Source organism: Schistocerca nitens, chromosome 6, assembly GCF_023898315.1.
Source record: "Schistocerca nitens isolate TAMUIC-IGC-003100 chromosome 6, iqSchNite1.1, whole genome shotgun sequence".
NCBI classification, from domain to species: domain Eukaryota; kingdom Metazoa; phylum Arthropoda; class Insecta; order Orthoptera; family Acrididae; genus Schistocerca; species Schistocerca nitens.
In genome coordinates, this window is record NC_064619.1 from 298066549 (window position 1) to 298081995 (window position 15447).

Sequence of the window (15447 nt, forward strand, 5' to 3'; positions counted from 1 at the left end):
TTCTTCGATTATTCTAAATCCATAGTGTTCGCCGGTTAGAATGCTTATTCGACTCATCAAGACCTGAGAAATCTCACCTTTCGCTGACGATAGCAGTGTCATTGGCGAATGTTATTACTGATATTCTTTCATTCTGAATTTTAATCCAACTCCTGAACTTCTATTTGCGTCAATCCTTCACCGATGCACAGATTGAACAGTAGGGGGAAAAGACTACTACTCGTTTCTGCCTACAGCTTATAGGTATTTTATCGTGAGTTTTGAACATCTTGCACCATGTTATATTCTCTAATGCTTTCCCTACGCCTGGAAATGCTATGAAGGCGTATTTTCTTTTTTTCCATTATCAAGTGCAACGACAGGAATGGTGCATTCACCTTTCCCAAAGCAAAATTAATCCTCGTATAACAGATCCACAATTTTCTTTTCCATTCTTCTACGTATTACTCTTGTCAGCAACTTTGATACATGGGCTGTTAAGCTGACTGTGCGTTAGGTCTCGCGCTGATGTGACCTTGCTGTCTTCGATATTTTCTGGATTCTATTTTTCCGAAAGTCTGGTGGGATGTCTCTAGACTCATAAATTCTACAAATGTAATTGAATGGTCGATTGACTGCCATTGTTTACAATGAATTTAGAAGATCCGAAGGACTTTTATCCATGTCTTCCATCTTAGTTCATCACAAGTCTTTCAAGGCTATGTTAAACTTTGTTTCTAATACTGGATCCCCTATGTCTTCATTATCGACTCCCATTTCTTCCACTAACGCGTCATCACAGTCACTTCACCACATAGAGGCCGTTCCACGCTGTAACATAGATGGTGCGTGTGAATGCCAGCGAATGAAATACATTGTAGAACGTTTTGGCGTTCGGTTCTGAGTAGTCCAGTGCGAACAGATGTTAACTATGTGCTCAGACCATCACAAGAAAACAGCAATGAACACAGCCTCATTTACCATTGCACTATACCTGTGATCCGCACGCTACCCAACAACTAAGCAGCTGCTTTGTATGTGAAACGGCGAACACATGTTTTTTAATTCGAATGCATCATTTGTTTGTGAATCGTAACTGCTTTACCAATAACATTCGTCATTCATTAAAATCCCAATGGATCTGAAACAGTGCTCGGTCCGTGTTTATTCCTGGCTTTCTGGTAACACGTAGAAAATACGATTTCCTTCTACGGATGCGAACAGTGAGGTACAAAGTAAATAACTAAAAACATTGCTGAGGAAAGGAATTTTTTGAAAATTGAAAGAAAAGAACAGTTTTTTCTTTTTTTTTCTCGGGTGCCTGCTTTTATTTTGCTTTACTCCTTGGCACAATGGTTAATTCTACAGTGACAGTGGACTTGAAAACACTGTACTGAAGCGAAAGGCGGCTACAAGACGCTGGCAGTCTTGCGGTAGGCGGCGAACTGCTCCAGATACTGGTGGGTGGTGTCAGTCGGCTGGTAGATGTCGTTCATCCGGTTCTGCAACAGAAATACAATCACGGCTGCTCAGTACAGGGTGATCGACAGTGTTACACTCTGTATTAAACACTGCACTTGACAGGCGACCCATCTAACTCAGTCACAAAGCGACAATCACATAAACTTAAAGACAGCGCTTGATTCAACGGAATTCACAGGTCTGCAACTAGCTTTATAACCTCCTGTTTTACACACTACTATGAACAGAATGGTAAGGTCTAGCCCAGCAAACTTATACGGGAATCGTTGCGAGAAAGGCGATATTTCTCTCACGGAACAGCAGAATCAATTCAGATTGTTTTCTTCTACAGCCTACATCAATATTTGGTAAGAGAAGTTATGGCTTGTTCACAACACAGAATCATTTCCAAATATTGTTCGTTATGTCCTCTAAAGTGACATGTGATTTGTCTAACCAAACAAAGTAAACGTAAGAGATAAATAGCACACACAATGATAACATACACGGCTTCAGGAAAACGACTACAATACTCGTTTTCTTCATAACTACATATTGTAGCTGAATCTGTGTCATTTATTCTGTCTTCTTTAAACAACCTTGAACTTAGTCATCATTCGCAGTGCGACACACATGAAAATGGCCTTAAGGAATTCCCCTGCTTGATGATGGATGTGACCAAAGCCGGCCGGAGTGGCCGAGCGGTTCTAGGCGCTACAATCTGGAACCGAGCGACCCCTACGGTCGCAGATTCGAATCCTGCCTCGGGCATGGATGTGTGTGATGTCCTTAGGTTAGTTAGGTTTAATTAGTTCTAACTTCTAGGCGACTGATGACCTCAGAAGTTAAGTCGCATAGTGCTCAGAGCCATTTGAACCATTTGTGCCCACAGCCGCTCGTCTCATCCCCTTTTCTCGCACACCCTTTACAATACAAACTTTCATAGGTGATACACGTTCCTTATACGGCCCCATGAAAAAGTCTGACGCTGCGCAAGATGGCCTCCCAAGTGGTCGCGCAAGAGACCCTCTTCTATCAACTAACATTTGGGGAAATTATTTCTTAGACATTTGTGTGTTTCAATGTGATACGCCGTGGCTCGCTAGCTTGTTTGGAAAGCAATCTGGCCGCATTCTTCCTCAAATTGAGGGGAAGCATCTGACTGCAAGATGGACAAAAAGTCAGAACACTTACATTCCCCTTTTCTTAAACTGGTGAGTCACATTTGGCATTTGTACAAATTAATCGACACCATACTTGCACTTTATCCCATGGCGTACAAACTCGACGTTTTTTCGGTTGCTCAGAATGACGATTCATGCATTCGTTGAGACATTGTCGCGTTTTTGAAAATCACACATTTGGTCTTCTTGGAAGATGTCTATCATTAAATTTGCAAATCTACTAGATTTCTTTACATTTTGAATTATATATTGACCAACTATTTTACGAACACCACAGTGAGAGCTATGTCGTATGACAGATTTCTTTGGAATACGAAAACATGACTACTGCATATGCCCGACATTTACTTCGTTGTTGAGTGATCTTGCAATCGATAATACTCTGGTACTCAGTACAAACTTGAAACTTCGTGACACAATATACCTAAGTGCCGTACTAGGGCCCGAACCTTCGCCTTTCGCCCCTGATTCGCTTACCAACTGAGCTGACCAGGTATGGCTCAAAGTTCAACTCGGAAATTAAATTACCATTCTCTCGCTGGTATTTTCCACATTGTACAGATCCAGGCAAGCTCTCTCTCTTACATGACTGGTAGGGAACAGCTTAGTCAGACTCTGTGGGCTACTTCCCTGTGCACGATGTTATGTAGGAGAACATACTCGGAGTTTACAAAGAAGGAGAGAGCTCTTAGCCGTCCGCAAGGGTGGGTGTGGTGTAGCGGCTCTTGACTCCCACCAGGAACGTCGAGTAAAGAGTTTATATTCATGACTAAGTTGTCATACACTGCCAGAAGTCATTCACGTGACTCCGCGAAACCTCTAGTTTAGCAAACTGTAGCATTATGTGGCTGATCATGGCGACACATTACTATGGCTTTAGCAACTGCCGTATAATGTGTCTGTCTAATCGCCGCAATGTTCATGAAAAATTATGCCATTTCCGTTGGCACAGCTGTGCTTTCGTGCTGACGTAAACCCAAAGCAGACGCATACCTTCCTAGGACAATGCTGAAATAGCTCTCTCAACCATTTTCCTGTAGACCTCTCGTACCCGCTTTTGCCAGGGTACAAAAAAGGATCGGTTCAACACATCGGCAGCCCGCAACAAATCACAGAAGGACCACCGTCCCCTTTCCACTGCCTCACAAGTTAAACATGACAGGTAGTGGTAGACGTGGCCAGCGTCCGTCACCACTTCTCAGGTCACCTCAACAATCCTCCCAAACTGCACCAAAATCGTTTATGTAGATCAGGAACAGCACAGGGCCTATTAACACTTCCTTGGGAAATAACAGATATTACTTCCGTTGCACTCGATGACTTTCCGTCAATTATTTCGAACTCTGGCCTTTCTGGCAGAAAATCTGGAATGCATTTGATTAGAAGTCGCTTGTGAGGAACGGTGTCAAAAGCCTTCTGGAAATCTAAAAATATGGAATCAATGTGACATCCAGTGTCGATAAAAAATTGGTTCAAATGGCTCTGAGCACTATGGGACATACCATCCACGGTCATCAGTCCCCTAACTAACCTAAGGACACCCAGTCATCACGAGGCAGAGAAAATCCCTGACCCCACCGGGAATCGAACCCGGGAACCCTGGCGTGGGAAGCGAGAACGCTACCGCACGACCACGAGCTGCGGACGATAAAAAATTGGCTCTGAGCACTATAGGACTTACTGGTAACTTCTGAGGACATCAGTCCCCTAGCACTTAGAACTACTTAAACCTAACTAACCTAAGGACATCACACACATCCGTGTCCGAGGCAGGATTCGAACCTGCGACCGCAGCGGTCGCGCGGTTCCAGACTGTAGCGCCTAGAACCGCTCGGACGCAGAGGCCGGCCACTGTCGATAACATTCGTTTTTTGGTGAGAATAAAGAAGTGGTTATGTTTCACAAGAACGATATGTTGTCTGTTTGAAAATAAATCGTTTTCTTCGAGGTGATTCATAACGTTCCAACACAGTACATGTTCTAAGGCCCTACTGCAAATCGACGTTAGTGAATTGCGTCTGTAATTCAGCGGATTACTCCTATTTCGTTTCTTGGGTGTAGGAGTGACTTGTGCAACTTCCCATGTTTTAGGTACGGATCTTGCGATGAACAAGCGGTTGTATATGATTGGTAAGTACGGAGCTATTGTATCACCATACACTGAAAAGTTTCTGAGTGGTATACAATCTGGACTGGAAGCATCGCCTTTATTAAGTGATTTAAGCTGCTTCGCTACCTATTTTTAGAAGCTACCTATTTTTAAGTGCTCATGTTTCCAATTGTTCTTGATGCGAATTGTAAACAAGTACTTCGTCTTATTTGATGAAGGAATTTGGGTAGTTTAGCAACTCTGTTTTAGTGCCGCTGTTTTCACAATAACACCATTGTTATCGTGCAGTGAAGGTATTGATTGCATCTTGTCGCTGGTGTACTGTACATACGACCAGAATATCCTTGGTTTTTCTGTCAGATTTCGATATGGGATTTAAAAAGGTGTTATTAACTGCACCACATGTTGTTATTTTACGAAGGCCTGTATTTCTCGAGTTAAAAGTAGACTACACGACTTCGTAACGAGTCATTAAATTTTAATATTTATTAAAAACAAGTTATTTCAAAGCCTTTGCTTCAGTGATTGACTCAGAAACGCACATCACCCGTTATTAATCAGGATGCGCTTCTAAGACATTGTTGCATTATCGCGTAACATTTTTGGTTTCTAATCCAGAGGCGTTGTCCTGACAAAAAGCAGCGATGTCGTTTCTACTCGTAATACTAGCACAGACGAATTTCATTTCTTTTTATATTTTGAAGTAATTGCTTTACTGGCAACTACGCTGCTGAACTTGAGGCGAGGACAGCCACCTGATGATGGAGCACTGTTTTCGGAACTTATTAATAACGGTTCGGTGCACGTCTCTTTATCGAATTCCGAAGCGACATCGTGCGAAAATTATCGATAGTGGTACGTCGGCAGGCCGCTAGGAAGCAGCCAGCGAGCCCGAGAGCGAAGCTTATCGCAGGACGGGTAATTACCGGGTCCTGGGAGCGAGGCGGCGACGCGAGGTGCAGCGCAGCAGGAAGCGCCGGCGGCGGTGGGGCGCAACTGTTTATCTGCGCGGAACGTCCAGCCCGCCGAGTTTGTTTACCGCGCGCGAGCCGATTAGGGCGTCGGGGGAGCGACTCTAGAAGTCGGTGTATCAGTTTACTCGCGCCGGGCAGGCGAAAAGAAGGCCAGCCTGCGGGTGTTTGAAAAAGCGATACCGCGTCATCACCACAAGTTCTGAAAACTAAACATCTATGTTTCAAAATACAGGAGATACCCTAAGGAAAACACCAAGTCCGTTTAAAGACATTTGCACGAAACGCGGGCGATTAAAATTCATAAAAGTGTGCTTCATAGATGCCTGGCAGCGTTACCAAGCATAAGAATAGCCCCACGTCCTCTATATATTCTTAGTAACGGGATCGACACAGCATAAAATTGCAACGCTCTATGAGGTGCTCAGTATTGCAGTATTATGAATGGAACACACACAACACTGGAGTAATATTCAACAATATTTATTATTTGTCACACGAACAGGTTTTAAGATGTTACGCCATCATCAGGTACAAACGTAAGTATGTGGTGCAAAGAAATTTTGTTGTCTCAAAGATTTTGAGGTAGTGCATCTACCCGAGTGTGTCTAATCCGAGAAATGAACAATTTAACGCCAGAATTAGGAATAAACAAGAAGGATTTAAGCTTAAATCCAGGAATGTAAAAACATCATTTTATGGGCACAACACCCGTTGAACACTTTTTGGCTAATGGTAAAGACAGCGCTGCAGCTTTGGAAACGAACTGATATATAAAACTACTTTTAAGCGTGTCAAATTCTGTATAGGTCAGTCTGGCAGGGCAATATGTATGCGCTTGAAGGAGCACCACAGTAGTTGGAAACTTGAAAAAGAAGACTTTACTTTAGGAGACCAGCTGCTTAAAGAGCGTGAAACGTTACATCACATCCATAAAGGAAGGAAGATGAACTATCTTGAAATTTTGGAAATTAATAAACACGTGTCAAAAAATGGTTCAAATGGCTCTGAGCACTATGGGACTCAACTACTGTGGTCATTAGTCCCCTAGAACTTAGAACTACTTAAACCGAACTAACCTAAGGACATCACACACATCCATGCCCGAGGCAGGATTCGAACCTGCGACCGTAGCAGTCGCGCGGTTCCGGACTGCGCGCCTAGAACCGCTAGACCACCGCGGCCGGCAAAACACGTGTCCATCATCCCAACCTCAGTACTGAGTGTCCAGACACAGTTCCCTTACTCGCACTTCTTACTGCAGATACTGCACATAATCCCGTCCAGGCCCTGTTGTAAATTACTCCTCTTACTCACGTGCCTTATTTCACTTTATTTTAGTTACTTTAATTTTTCTCGTTGAGTTATAAAATTGTACTTTCTATAATGACAGCTTCTTCACTAACCTGCTTAATATCATTATTATATCTCTCTGTTTATAATTCAGGATCTATTAAAGTCAAGGCTGCTTTGTTCAGCCACATCTTTGGAATATATCACCAAAGTTTATTGTTCAATTATTTTCTGCTGTGTATAACTGTTGTAATTTGTCTATAATTCATTAGTTAATACGTCACGTATTTTACCTTAGTTAAATAATTTTACATTACTTTTACACTGAAACAATCCTTCTCCTTTTATTCCTAATTCTGACATTAAAATTTTCATTTCTGGAAATGGAGATACTCTGTAGATGCACTACTTTAAAATATTTGATCCAACAAAATTTCACTCCACCACATACTTATGTTTGTACCTGATAGCGTAATAGGCGAAAACCAAAAAATGGTTCAAATGGCTCTGAGCACTATGCGGCTTAACTTCTGAGGTCATCAGTCGCCTAGAACTTAAAACTAATGAAACCTAACTAAGCAAAGGACATCACACACAACCATGCCCGAGGCAGGATTCGAACCTGGGACCGTAGCGGTCGCTCGGTTCCAGACTGTAACGCCTAGAACCGCACGGCCACTCCGGCCGGCAGGCGAAAACCCGTTCGTGTAACATATAACAGAAAATTGTAGACTATTAAACCAGTGTTGCGCGTATTTCATTCATAATGTATAAAACATCCTACCAATAACCGACAGAACAGTCAATCAGTGCAATACTGCAGTACATTATTACATGCACGCAGCAGATCACAAGCAGTATTTACATCGTCATCTTTTTCCATAAGATAATTTTTAGAAGCTTCTCGCGTTTGTAACTAGCAAACGGTGAAAGTGCAAATTATAGTGACGTTACAAAAGTCATGGTATAGAGATGTGCACAGATACAGATGGTCGTAGCACCGCGTATACAAAATATAAAAGGGCAGGTCTTTGGCGGAACTGCCATTTGTACTCAGGTGATTCATGTGAAAAGGTTTACGACGAGATTATGGTCGCCGCAATATAGGAATTAACAAACTTTGAAGCGGAGTGGAGCTAGACACATTCCTGCAAGAACTATAGGGTGATCCAGCTAAGCTCGTTACCTTTCCACAGTCGCTTGTTTGTGAGGGATACTTATGTTTTTAAAGTAACCAGCACTCTAAACTCGTGAATGACACAGACATCAAATAGTTCAAATGGCTCTGAGCACTATGGGAATTAACATCTGAGGTCATCAGTCCCCTAGAACTTATAACTACTTAAACCGAAGGACATCACACACATCCATGCCCGAGGCAGGTTGCGAACCTGCGACCGAGCAGTCGCGCGGTTCTGGACTGAAGCGCCTAGATCCGCTCGGTCACCGCGGCCGGCACACGGACTTCATGACAGTTACATCTCCTCTATGCTCTTTTACACCGGTGTAGTGGTGGTTCAAGATACTGTTTTCACCTTATCCGACGGACCTACTTCGTTGTTTGGGTATGAAATCACGAACATCCGCATAAGACAGAGTGTGCTTGTTATTCAAAACAGGTAAATCCTAAATTCTATGTACTCTTATTAGTCTGAAACTAGTAATAGAATTTTGAAAAACTAAAAGCCGTTGCTTTCGTCTCTCTTAGAACTACAATACTAGCGGCAGAAATCACTATGGTTCCATTAGAAAAAAGTGAAGGTGATGCTAATATCTCTGTAATTAATACAGCTATGAAAATAGACCTCATTAGAAATTATTCACAATTCACTTGAGTGTAAAGAGAATTAAAATATCTTAAACGATACAGGGCCGTATGTCACTGGAGAAGAGAAAGAGTTCTTTATGATTGTAAAAAAGCACACCCCTTTCCCGTTTTCAACAAGGATCGTCTAACAGATGCACTAAACTATAGGCATGTATCTCTGATGTTGGTCAGATGTAGAATTTTAGAACATGTGTATTATTACATTTCCAGAGCTGAAAATCTCCTCTCTAGGAATCAACATGAGTTCTGGAAACATCGATCGTGTGAAATCCAGCTTGCTCTGGTAGTACATGAGACCTAGAAATACAGTAGATACCGGGGTCCAGGTAGATTCCGTGTTCGTTGACTTACTTAAGGCGTTCCATGCAGTTCCGTGCTGACGCGTAACGAACAACATACGAGCGTATGGAATATCAGACCAACTGTGTGATTGGACTAGGAGTGCCTAACGAACAGAACTTAACACGTTATTCTCAAGAAAGAGAAAACTTCACATGCAAAAGTGACTTGGAGCATACCCCAAGCGAGTGTTATAAATCCATTACTTTTTACAACATATATGGAGATTCAGGTATTCCTGCCGATGGGTATTATGCAATGCGCAATGCATTCAAATGCCACATGCAAGATGTTTCACATTCTCTCGCTCGCTACATGCAGACTGTTAGTGCTAAAGAAAAAATTAACAATATCTTTTCGTAGTAAATTTAATGTAGTTAAATTTTGCACTGGGATACGTTTCCTCCCGAGGTGGTAGTTTTCGAATTATTCAAGAAAAACCAACTTCAAACGCGTTTTTCTGGAACAACTCGAAAACTAAGGCCTCCAGCAAGAACGTATCTCAATACAAAATTTACCTACATTTAATTTCCTACAAAAAGGTCTTGTTAATGTTTCTCTGTAGGACTAACAGTTTGTGCTTAGCAAGCGAGAGAATATGAAAATGCGGTTTTTGAAGGTGCTGCGGGTTGCATAAAACCCATTGGTAGGGACAGCTGAATCACCCTGTAGATAAAAGACGTAGTAGAGAGTATCGGAGTTCCATGTGGATTTTCGCGGATGATGCTGTTGTATTTAGAGAAATCGCGACGCTAGAAAATTGTAGGAAGCGCGGGAAGACCTTCAGAGATCGATGGTTGGTACAGTGAGTGGCAGCTGAGTCTCAGCAGAAATAAATGTAACATATTGCGTAATACATAGAGAGAAAGACCCATTATTGTACAATCAGACTATTGCACAGGAGTCAAAGCAAACAGTTCCATAAAATATCTAGGAGTATGTGTGACTGGATAGTTACTTCGCCTTGGTTGCCCACACCGTTTTAAGGTAATCCTGAACATCGGCAGGGCATAATGGGGCGCAGCAACAGCGGAGACGTGCTGAGGCTTAAGCTGCGCCAGAGCAGAACATGACGCGGCGCAGATTCGGGACGTGCCGTAATGGCCGGCAAATCGGATCTGCGCGGCAGGCACGGCCCAGGTCTACCTATACAGCCGCACTGGGTGGCCTCTACGTCTGTATGCGTTAAGCCGCTCCAGGCTACGGCACGCACAAGCGCCGGCTTTCGAACACGTGCGTGATAACAGTCAAGCTGCGTGAACATTGCTTCACCTACTGACAACAGGTTCTTTATGGATCAGAACTCAAAACCCCTTTTGGCATATATAAAGTTATACAGAAAGTGGCTCGCTGCTGTATTTCTTGAAGTAATTTAAACAAGAGCCACGTTGCTTAATCACCATTATTGACAAGTCAATGTTAACTAAATGTTACTACGCAACGTGACGATGTGATGATCATTCATCGACGAACTTTACATTTAATAACGTTCCTTGTGCCTAACTGTAAGAGTAATAAAGAGTGTCCCATGAAGAAATTTCAGTATTAAAGGATATGACAGTAACGAACATTCGAAGCAAAACTCTAGCAAGCATAGTCTCTAAAATGCATACCGGTGCCATAAGAGCTATGAACGATTCTTCACACTCCATACTGCGAAACAAATCTCTTCTACTGGAAGCTCTTTGCGTTCCATACTTTGAACGGAAGTAGTATGGACCAAAACAAGATAAAGTCATCTAGTAAACATGGGGTCTAAAATGTGTACCTTAAGAGCTATGACCACTTGTTCGGCAGAAGAGGTGTGTTTCACAGCAGCGAAGATGAACAAGTGCCCATAGCTCAGAAGGTACACATTTTGGACCCCATGTTTACAACACTTCTTTGCTTCGAATGATGACTCCTGTCAAATCCCTGAATTTTTACCATTCGGCCTGTGGCACCCTGCATATCTTGACTATGCTTTTTAGTGGACTAATCACATATGAAGATGGCAGGTACCGAAACCGTAATGTATATGTTACACATTATACACATTATAAAATGGATCTCTCTCTCTCTCTCTCTCTCTCTCTCTCTCTCTCTCTGTGTGTGTGTGTGTGTGTGTGTGTGTGTGTGTGTGTGTGTGTGTGTGTCTGTGACGTTAAATTTATTACTTCTTTACTATCAACTCTGTTCACAACATACACTACAGGCCACTAAAATTGCTACACCACGAAGATAACGTGCTAAAGACGCGAAATTTAAACTACAGGAAGCAGACGCTGTGATATGCAAATGATTAGCTTTTCAGAGCATTCACACAACGTTGGCGCCGGTGGCGACACCTACAACGTGCTGACATGAGGAAAGTTTCCAACCGATTTCTCATATACAAATAGCAGTTCACCGGCGTTGCCTGGTGAAACGTTGTTGTGATGCCTCGTGTAAGGAGAAGAAATGCGCACCATCACGTATCCGACTTTGATAAAAGTTCAAGTTGCAGCCTATCGCGATTGCGGTTTATCGTATAGCGACATTGCTGCTCGCGTTGGTCGAGATCCAATGACTGTTAGCAGGATATGGAATCGGTGGGTTCAGGAGGGTAATACAGAACTCCGTGCTGGATCCCAACGGTCTCGTATCACTAGCAGTCGAGATGACAGGCATCTTATCCGCATGGCTGTAGCGGATCGTGCGGCCACCGCTCGATCCCTGAGTTAGCAGATGGGGACACTTGCAAGACAACAACCATCTGCACGAACAGTTCGACGACGTCTGCAGCAGCATGGACTATCAGCTCGGAGACCATGGCTGCGGTTACCCTTGACGCTGTTTCACAGCAGGAGCGCCTGCGATGGTGTACTCAACGACGAACCTGTGTGCACGAATGGCAAAACGTCATGTTTTCGGATGAATCCAGGTTCTGTTTACAGCATCATGATGGTCGCATCCATGTTAGGCGACATCACGGTGAACGCACATTAGAAGCGTGTATTCCTCATCGCCATACTGGCGTATCACCCGGCGTGATGGTATTGGTTACACGTCTCTGTTACCTCTTGTTCGCATTGACGGCACATTCAACAGTGGACGTTACATTTCAGATGTGTTATGACCCGTGGCTCTATCCTTCATTCGATCCCTGCGAAACCCTACATTTCAGCAGGATAATGCACGACCGCATGTTGCAAGTCCTGTACGGGCCCTTCTGGATACAGAAAATGTTCGACTGTTGCCCTGGCAAGCACATTCTCCAGATCTCTCACCAACTGAAAACGTCTGGTCAATGGTGGCCCAGCAACTGGCTCGTAACAATATGCCAGTCACTACTCTTGATGAACTGTGGTACCGTGTTGAAGCTGCATGGGCAGCTGTACCTGTACAAGCCATCCAAGCTCTGACTCAACGCCCAGGCGTATGAAGGCCGTTATTACGGCCAGAGGTGGTTGTTCTGGGTCCTGATTTCTCAGGATCTATGCACCCAAATTGTGTGAAAATGTTATCACATGTCAGTTCTAGTATAATAAATTTGTCTAATGAATACCCGTTTATCATCTGCATTTCTTCTTGGTGTTCAAACGGTTCAAATGGCTCTGAGCACTATGGGACTTAACTGCTGAGGTCATCAGTCCCCTAGAACTTAGAACTACTTAAACCTAACTAACCTAACGACATCAGACACATCCATGCCCGACGCAGGATTCGAACCTGCGACCGTGGCGGTCGCGCGGTTCCCGACTGTAGCGCCTCGAACCGCTCGACCACCTCGGCCGGCTCTTCTTGGTGTAGCAATTTTAATGGCCATTAGTGTATTTTGCTGACTGTATACAAATATTCCGCTGAATGTATCTTCACGAATACATCACTGTACAACACACAGTTCAAAAGATATGACGGCATACACGCCGAGATACATGAAAAAATGGCGCATCATGCATGAAACTTTAATACATTTATTTGTTACTACTGAGATACTCCTACAGTAGATGCCTGACACCCGACACCACATTTGACAGCTGTCAACTGCTAGGCGCAAACGGCTGTAGGTGAAAAGGATAGCCGTCTACACAGCTATGAAGACGTGACGTCATAGATTCGTTTACAAAACTCGCGTTGTAGACATGTAAAGCAGCAGCACCCAGCGTACAGAAACTGTCCCGGATAATGTTTCTTAATACGGATACTATTCTTATCTGTACATATGTGTTTGTACGGTTGTTTCATAATTTCAAAGGTGTTTTCACGGATACATGGAAACAAAGCCGGGCGGTGTGGCTGAGCGGTTCTAGGCGCTTCAGTCTGGAACCGCGCGACCGCCACGGTGACAGGTTCGAATCCCGCCTCGGGCATGGATGTGTGTAATGTCCTTAGGTTAGTTAGGTTTAAGTAGTTTTAAGTTCTAGGGGACTGATGACCTCAGATGTTGAGTCCCATAGTGCTCAGAGCCATTTGAGCCATGGAAACGAAACTTTTTTCGATACTTAGCTATAAACCCATTTCATTTTCTGCTTCCATGTCTAATACAAAATTGGCAAAATGAGTACCGGGGCAACATGTCCGAAAGACCAGACACCACACGTATGTACAATTACGTCTGACCTCCTGTGGGAATCTCGGAAGAGCAAATATGGAGGAAATGGACAGGGGCTGCAGATAGGTGACGCTCGATGGGAGTGTGGATCGCCGTGAGGCGATCCCAGATGCTCCGTGCAGTTGCGATAACATTGTGTCCCGGATGGCGCAGTGGTTACCGCACATGCCTAGTAAGCAGGAGATCCCGGGTTCGAATTTCGGTCCGGTACACATTTTCACTCGTAACCGCCGACTACGCGTAATGTGCCGATGCAGCTGACAGCAGTGTTCCCTCTCTCGTTTCCTTTCCTTTTTTCCCCTCTCCACCTTCAATTTACATATGTTATTGTCAATTTTTAAAGACGTTCATGAACACTGTAAAGCAGTAAAGACGTACAGTAGGTAAGACTTGATACACTGATCATTACCAGCGAGAAGGACAATAGGAAGTATGTATCTCTTAACTAAGGATACGTATAACGAGAGTGCCAATTCTGTCAAGCAGTGTCGCATCACGGATGTAAAAGATGACAATGAAGGTAAGAGATGACAATGGGGGAAGAAAACGGAAAACACTGATCCAAAATCTATAAAGCAAAATACGAGATCAATGAAGATGAAGTTAAATAGTTACCTACATGGTTAGTAACTCACAGCCTATAATACATCGACTTCGAAATTATAATCAGAGGCTGTTACAAGTATATACCCCTCTGTACCTTCAGTAAACATTGTAATCCCATTTCTGCTTTCACGCTAATTTTAAACATCAATGCTGTATTACTGCTTTCTTGCTTGTACGGGAAACTGAGGTTGACTAGAGCAAACTATCTGAAAATTTATAAAACGTCTCATGAAACGCTTTACGGTGTACGTCAGGCAAAAATATTGTGAAGCAATTCAGAAATTACCCCTGTACAGAGGGAATGACGACATGTAATTTCCGTCCTCTCGACTTGACATAGAAAAATGGGAGCCATGGTTCTTATTTGAAATTGTAACTTAATTTCTTGATAAAATAAATAAAATATCGCAACTTACCACCAGGAGACAATTCAATAAGTACAATTTTAATTACCTATAGTACATATATGTTAAATTACGAATAAGAAATAACTACAACAGCATTCGGGTCGGCGTCGTAGTTTTGCATCGTAAGAAACATTTTTTTCCCAATGGATATGAACATGAAAAAATACAAGTACAAAACTAAAACAAAATGATGCAGACGAAAGTGCGGAAGTTCTAAGTTTGGATATGGAAATTCAGGAAGCAGAGATCCCCAATCAGGACGGCGTGATGCCGCTGCATCTCTAATTTCGATTGCTGAGAGTGCCAATGAGTAGCCAGTTACCGCGGCAAACCCAGACTCACTGACCTGCAGATAGGGTGGCGGAGTGGCCTGCACTGAGGAGCCCAGGAAGCCCTGCAGGAACTCGCGGATGAGGTCCCAGCAGCTGCCGGGGACGACGCACGGCCGGTACTCCACCTGCAACAGAGGGCGCAGTTTCCGTTCGTAAACGACGGCGGTTTGGTACACCTAACAAGCACACGACACGGACCTTCCTCATCGTTCCTGACGTGAAGTGGTGGAACCGCGTCTTTCTCTTTAAAACGATCCGAACAATGCTGAGAAACTCGTTTTTGTATTTGCTGCTTCAACAAATATGGCATCCCTGTTCCACAAGATGTTCTCACATTTAATGTAAAATGCACCATAATCTCTAT

At 43.4% G+C, this 15447-nt stretch overlaps 1 protein-coding gene across 1 annotated transcript in view; it reads right to left on the bottom strand.

Annotated features, from left to right (window-relative positions):
• Positions 1-1288: 1288 nt before the first annotated feature.
• Positions 1289-15447, bottom strand: part of LOC126262236 (mediator of RNA polymerase II transcription subunit 20) — a 600255-nt gene continuing 586096 nt past the window's right edge. Inside the window, exons 4-5 of the mRNA XM_049958707.1 lie at positions 15098-15208; positions 1289-1481 (exon numbers count right to left, since the gene is read on the bottom strand). Of these exons, the coding sequence (XP_049814664.1) occupies positions 1389-1481; positions 15098-15208 (204 nt within the window). The 3' untranslated portion in view covers positions 1289-1388. The remainder of the gene's footprint in view (positions 1482-15097; positions 15209-15447) is intronic.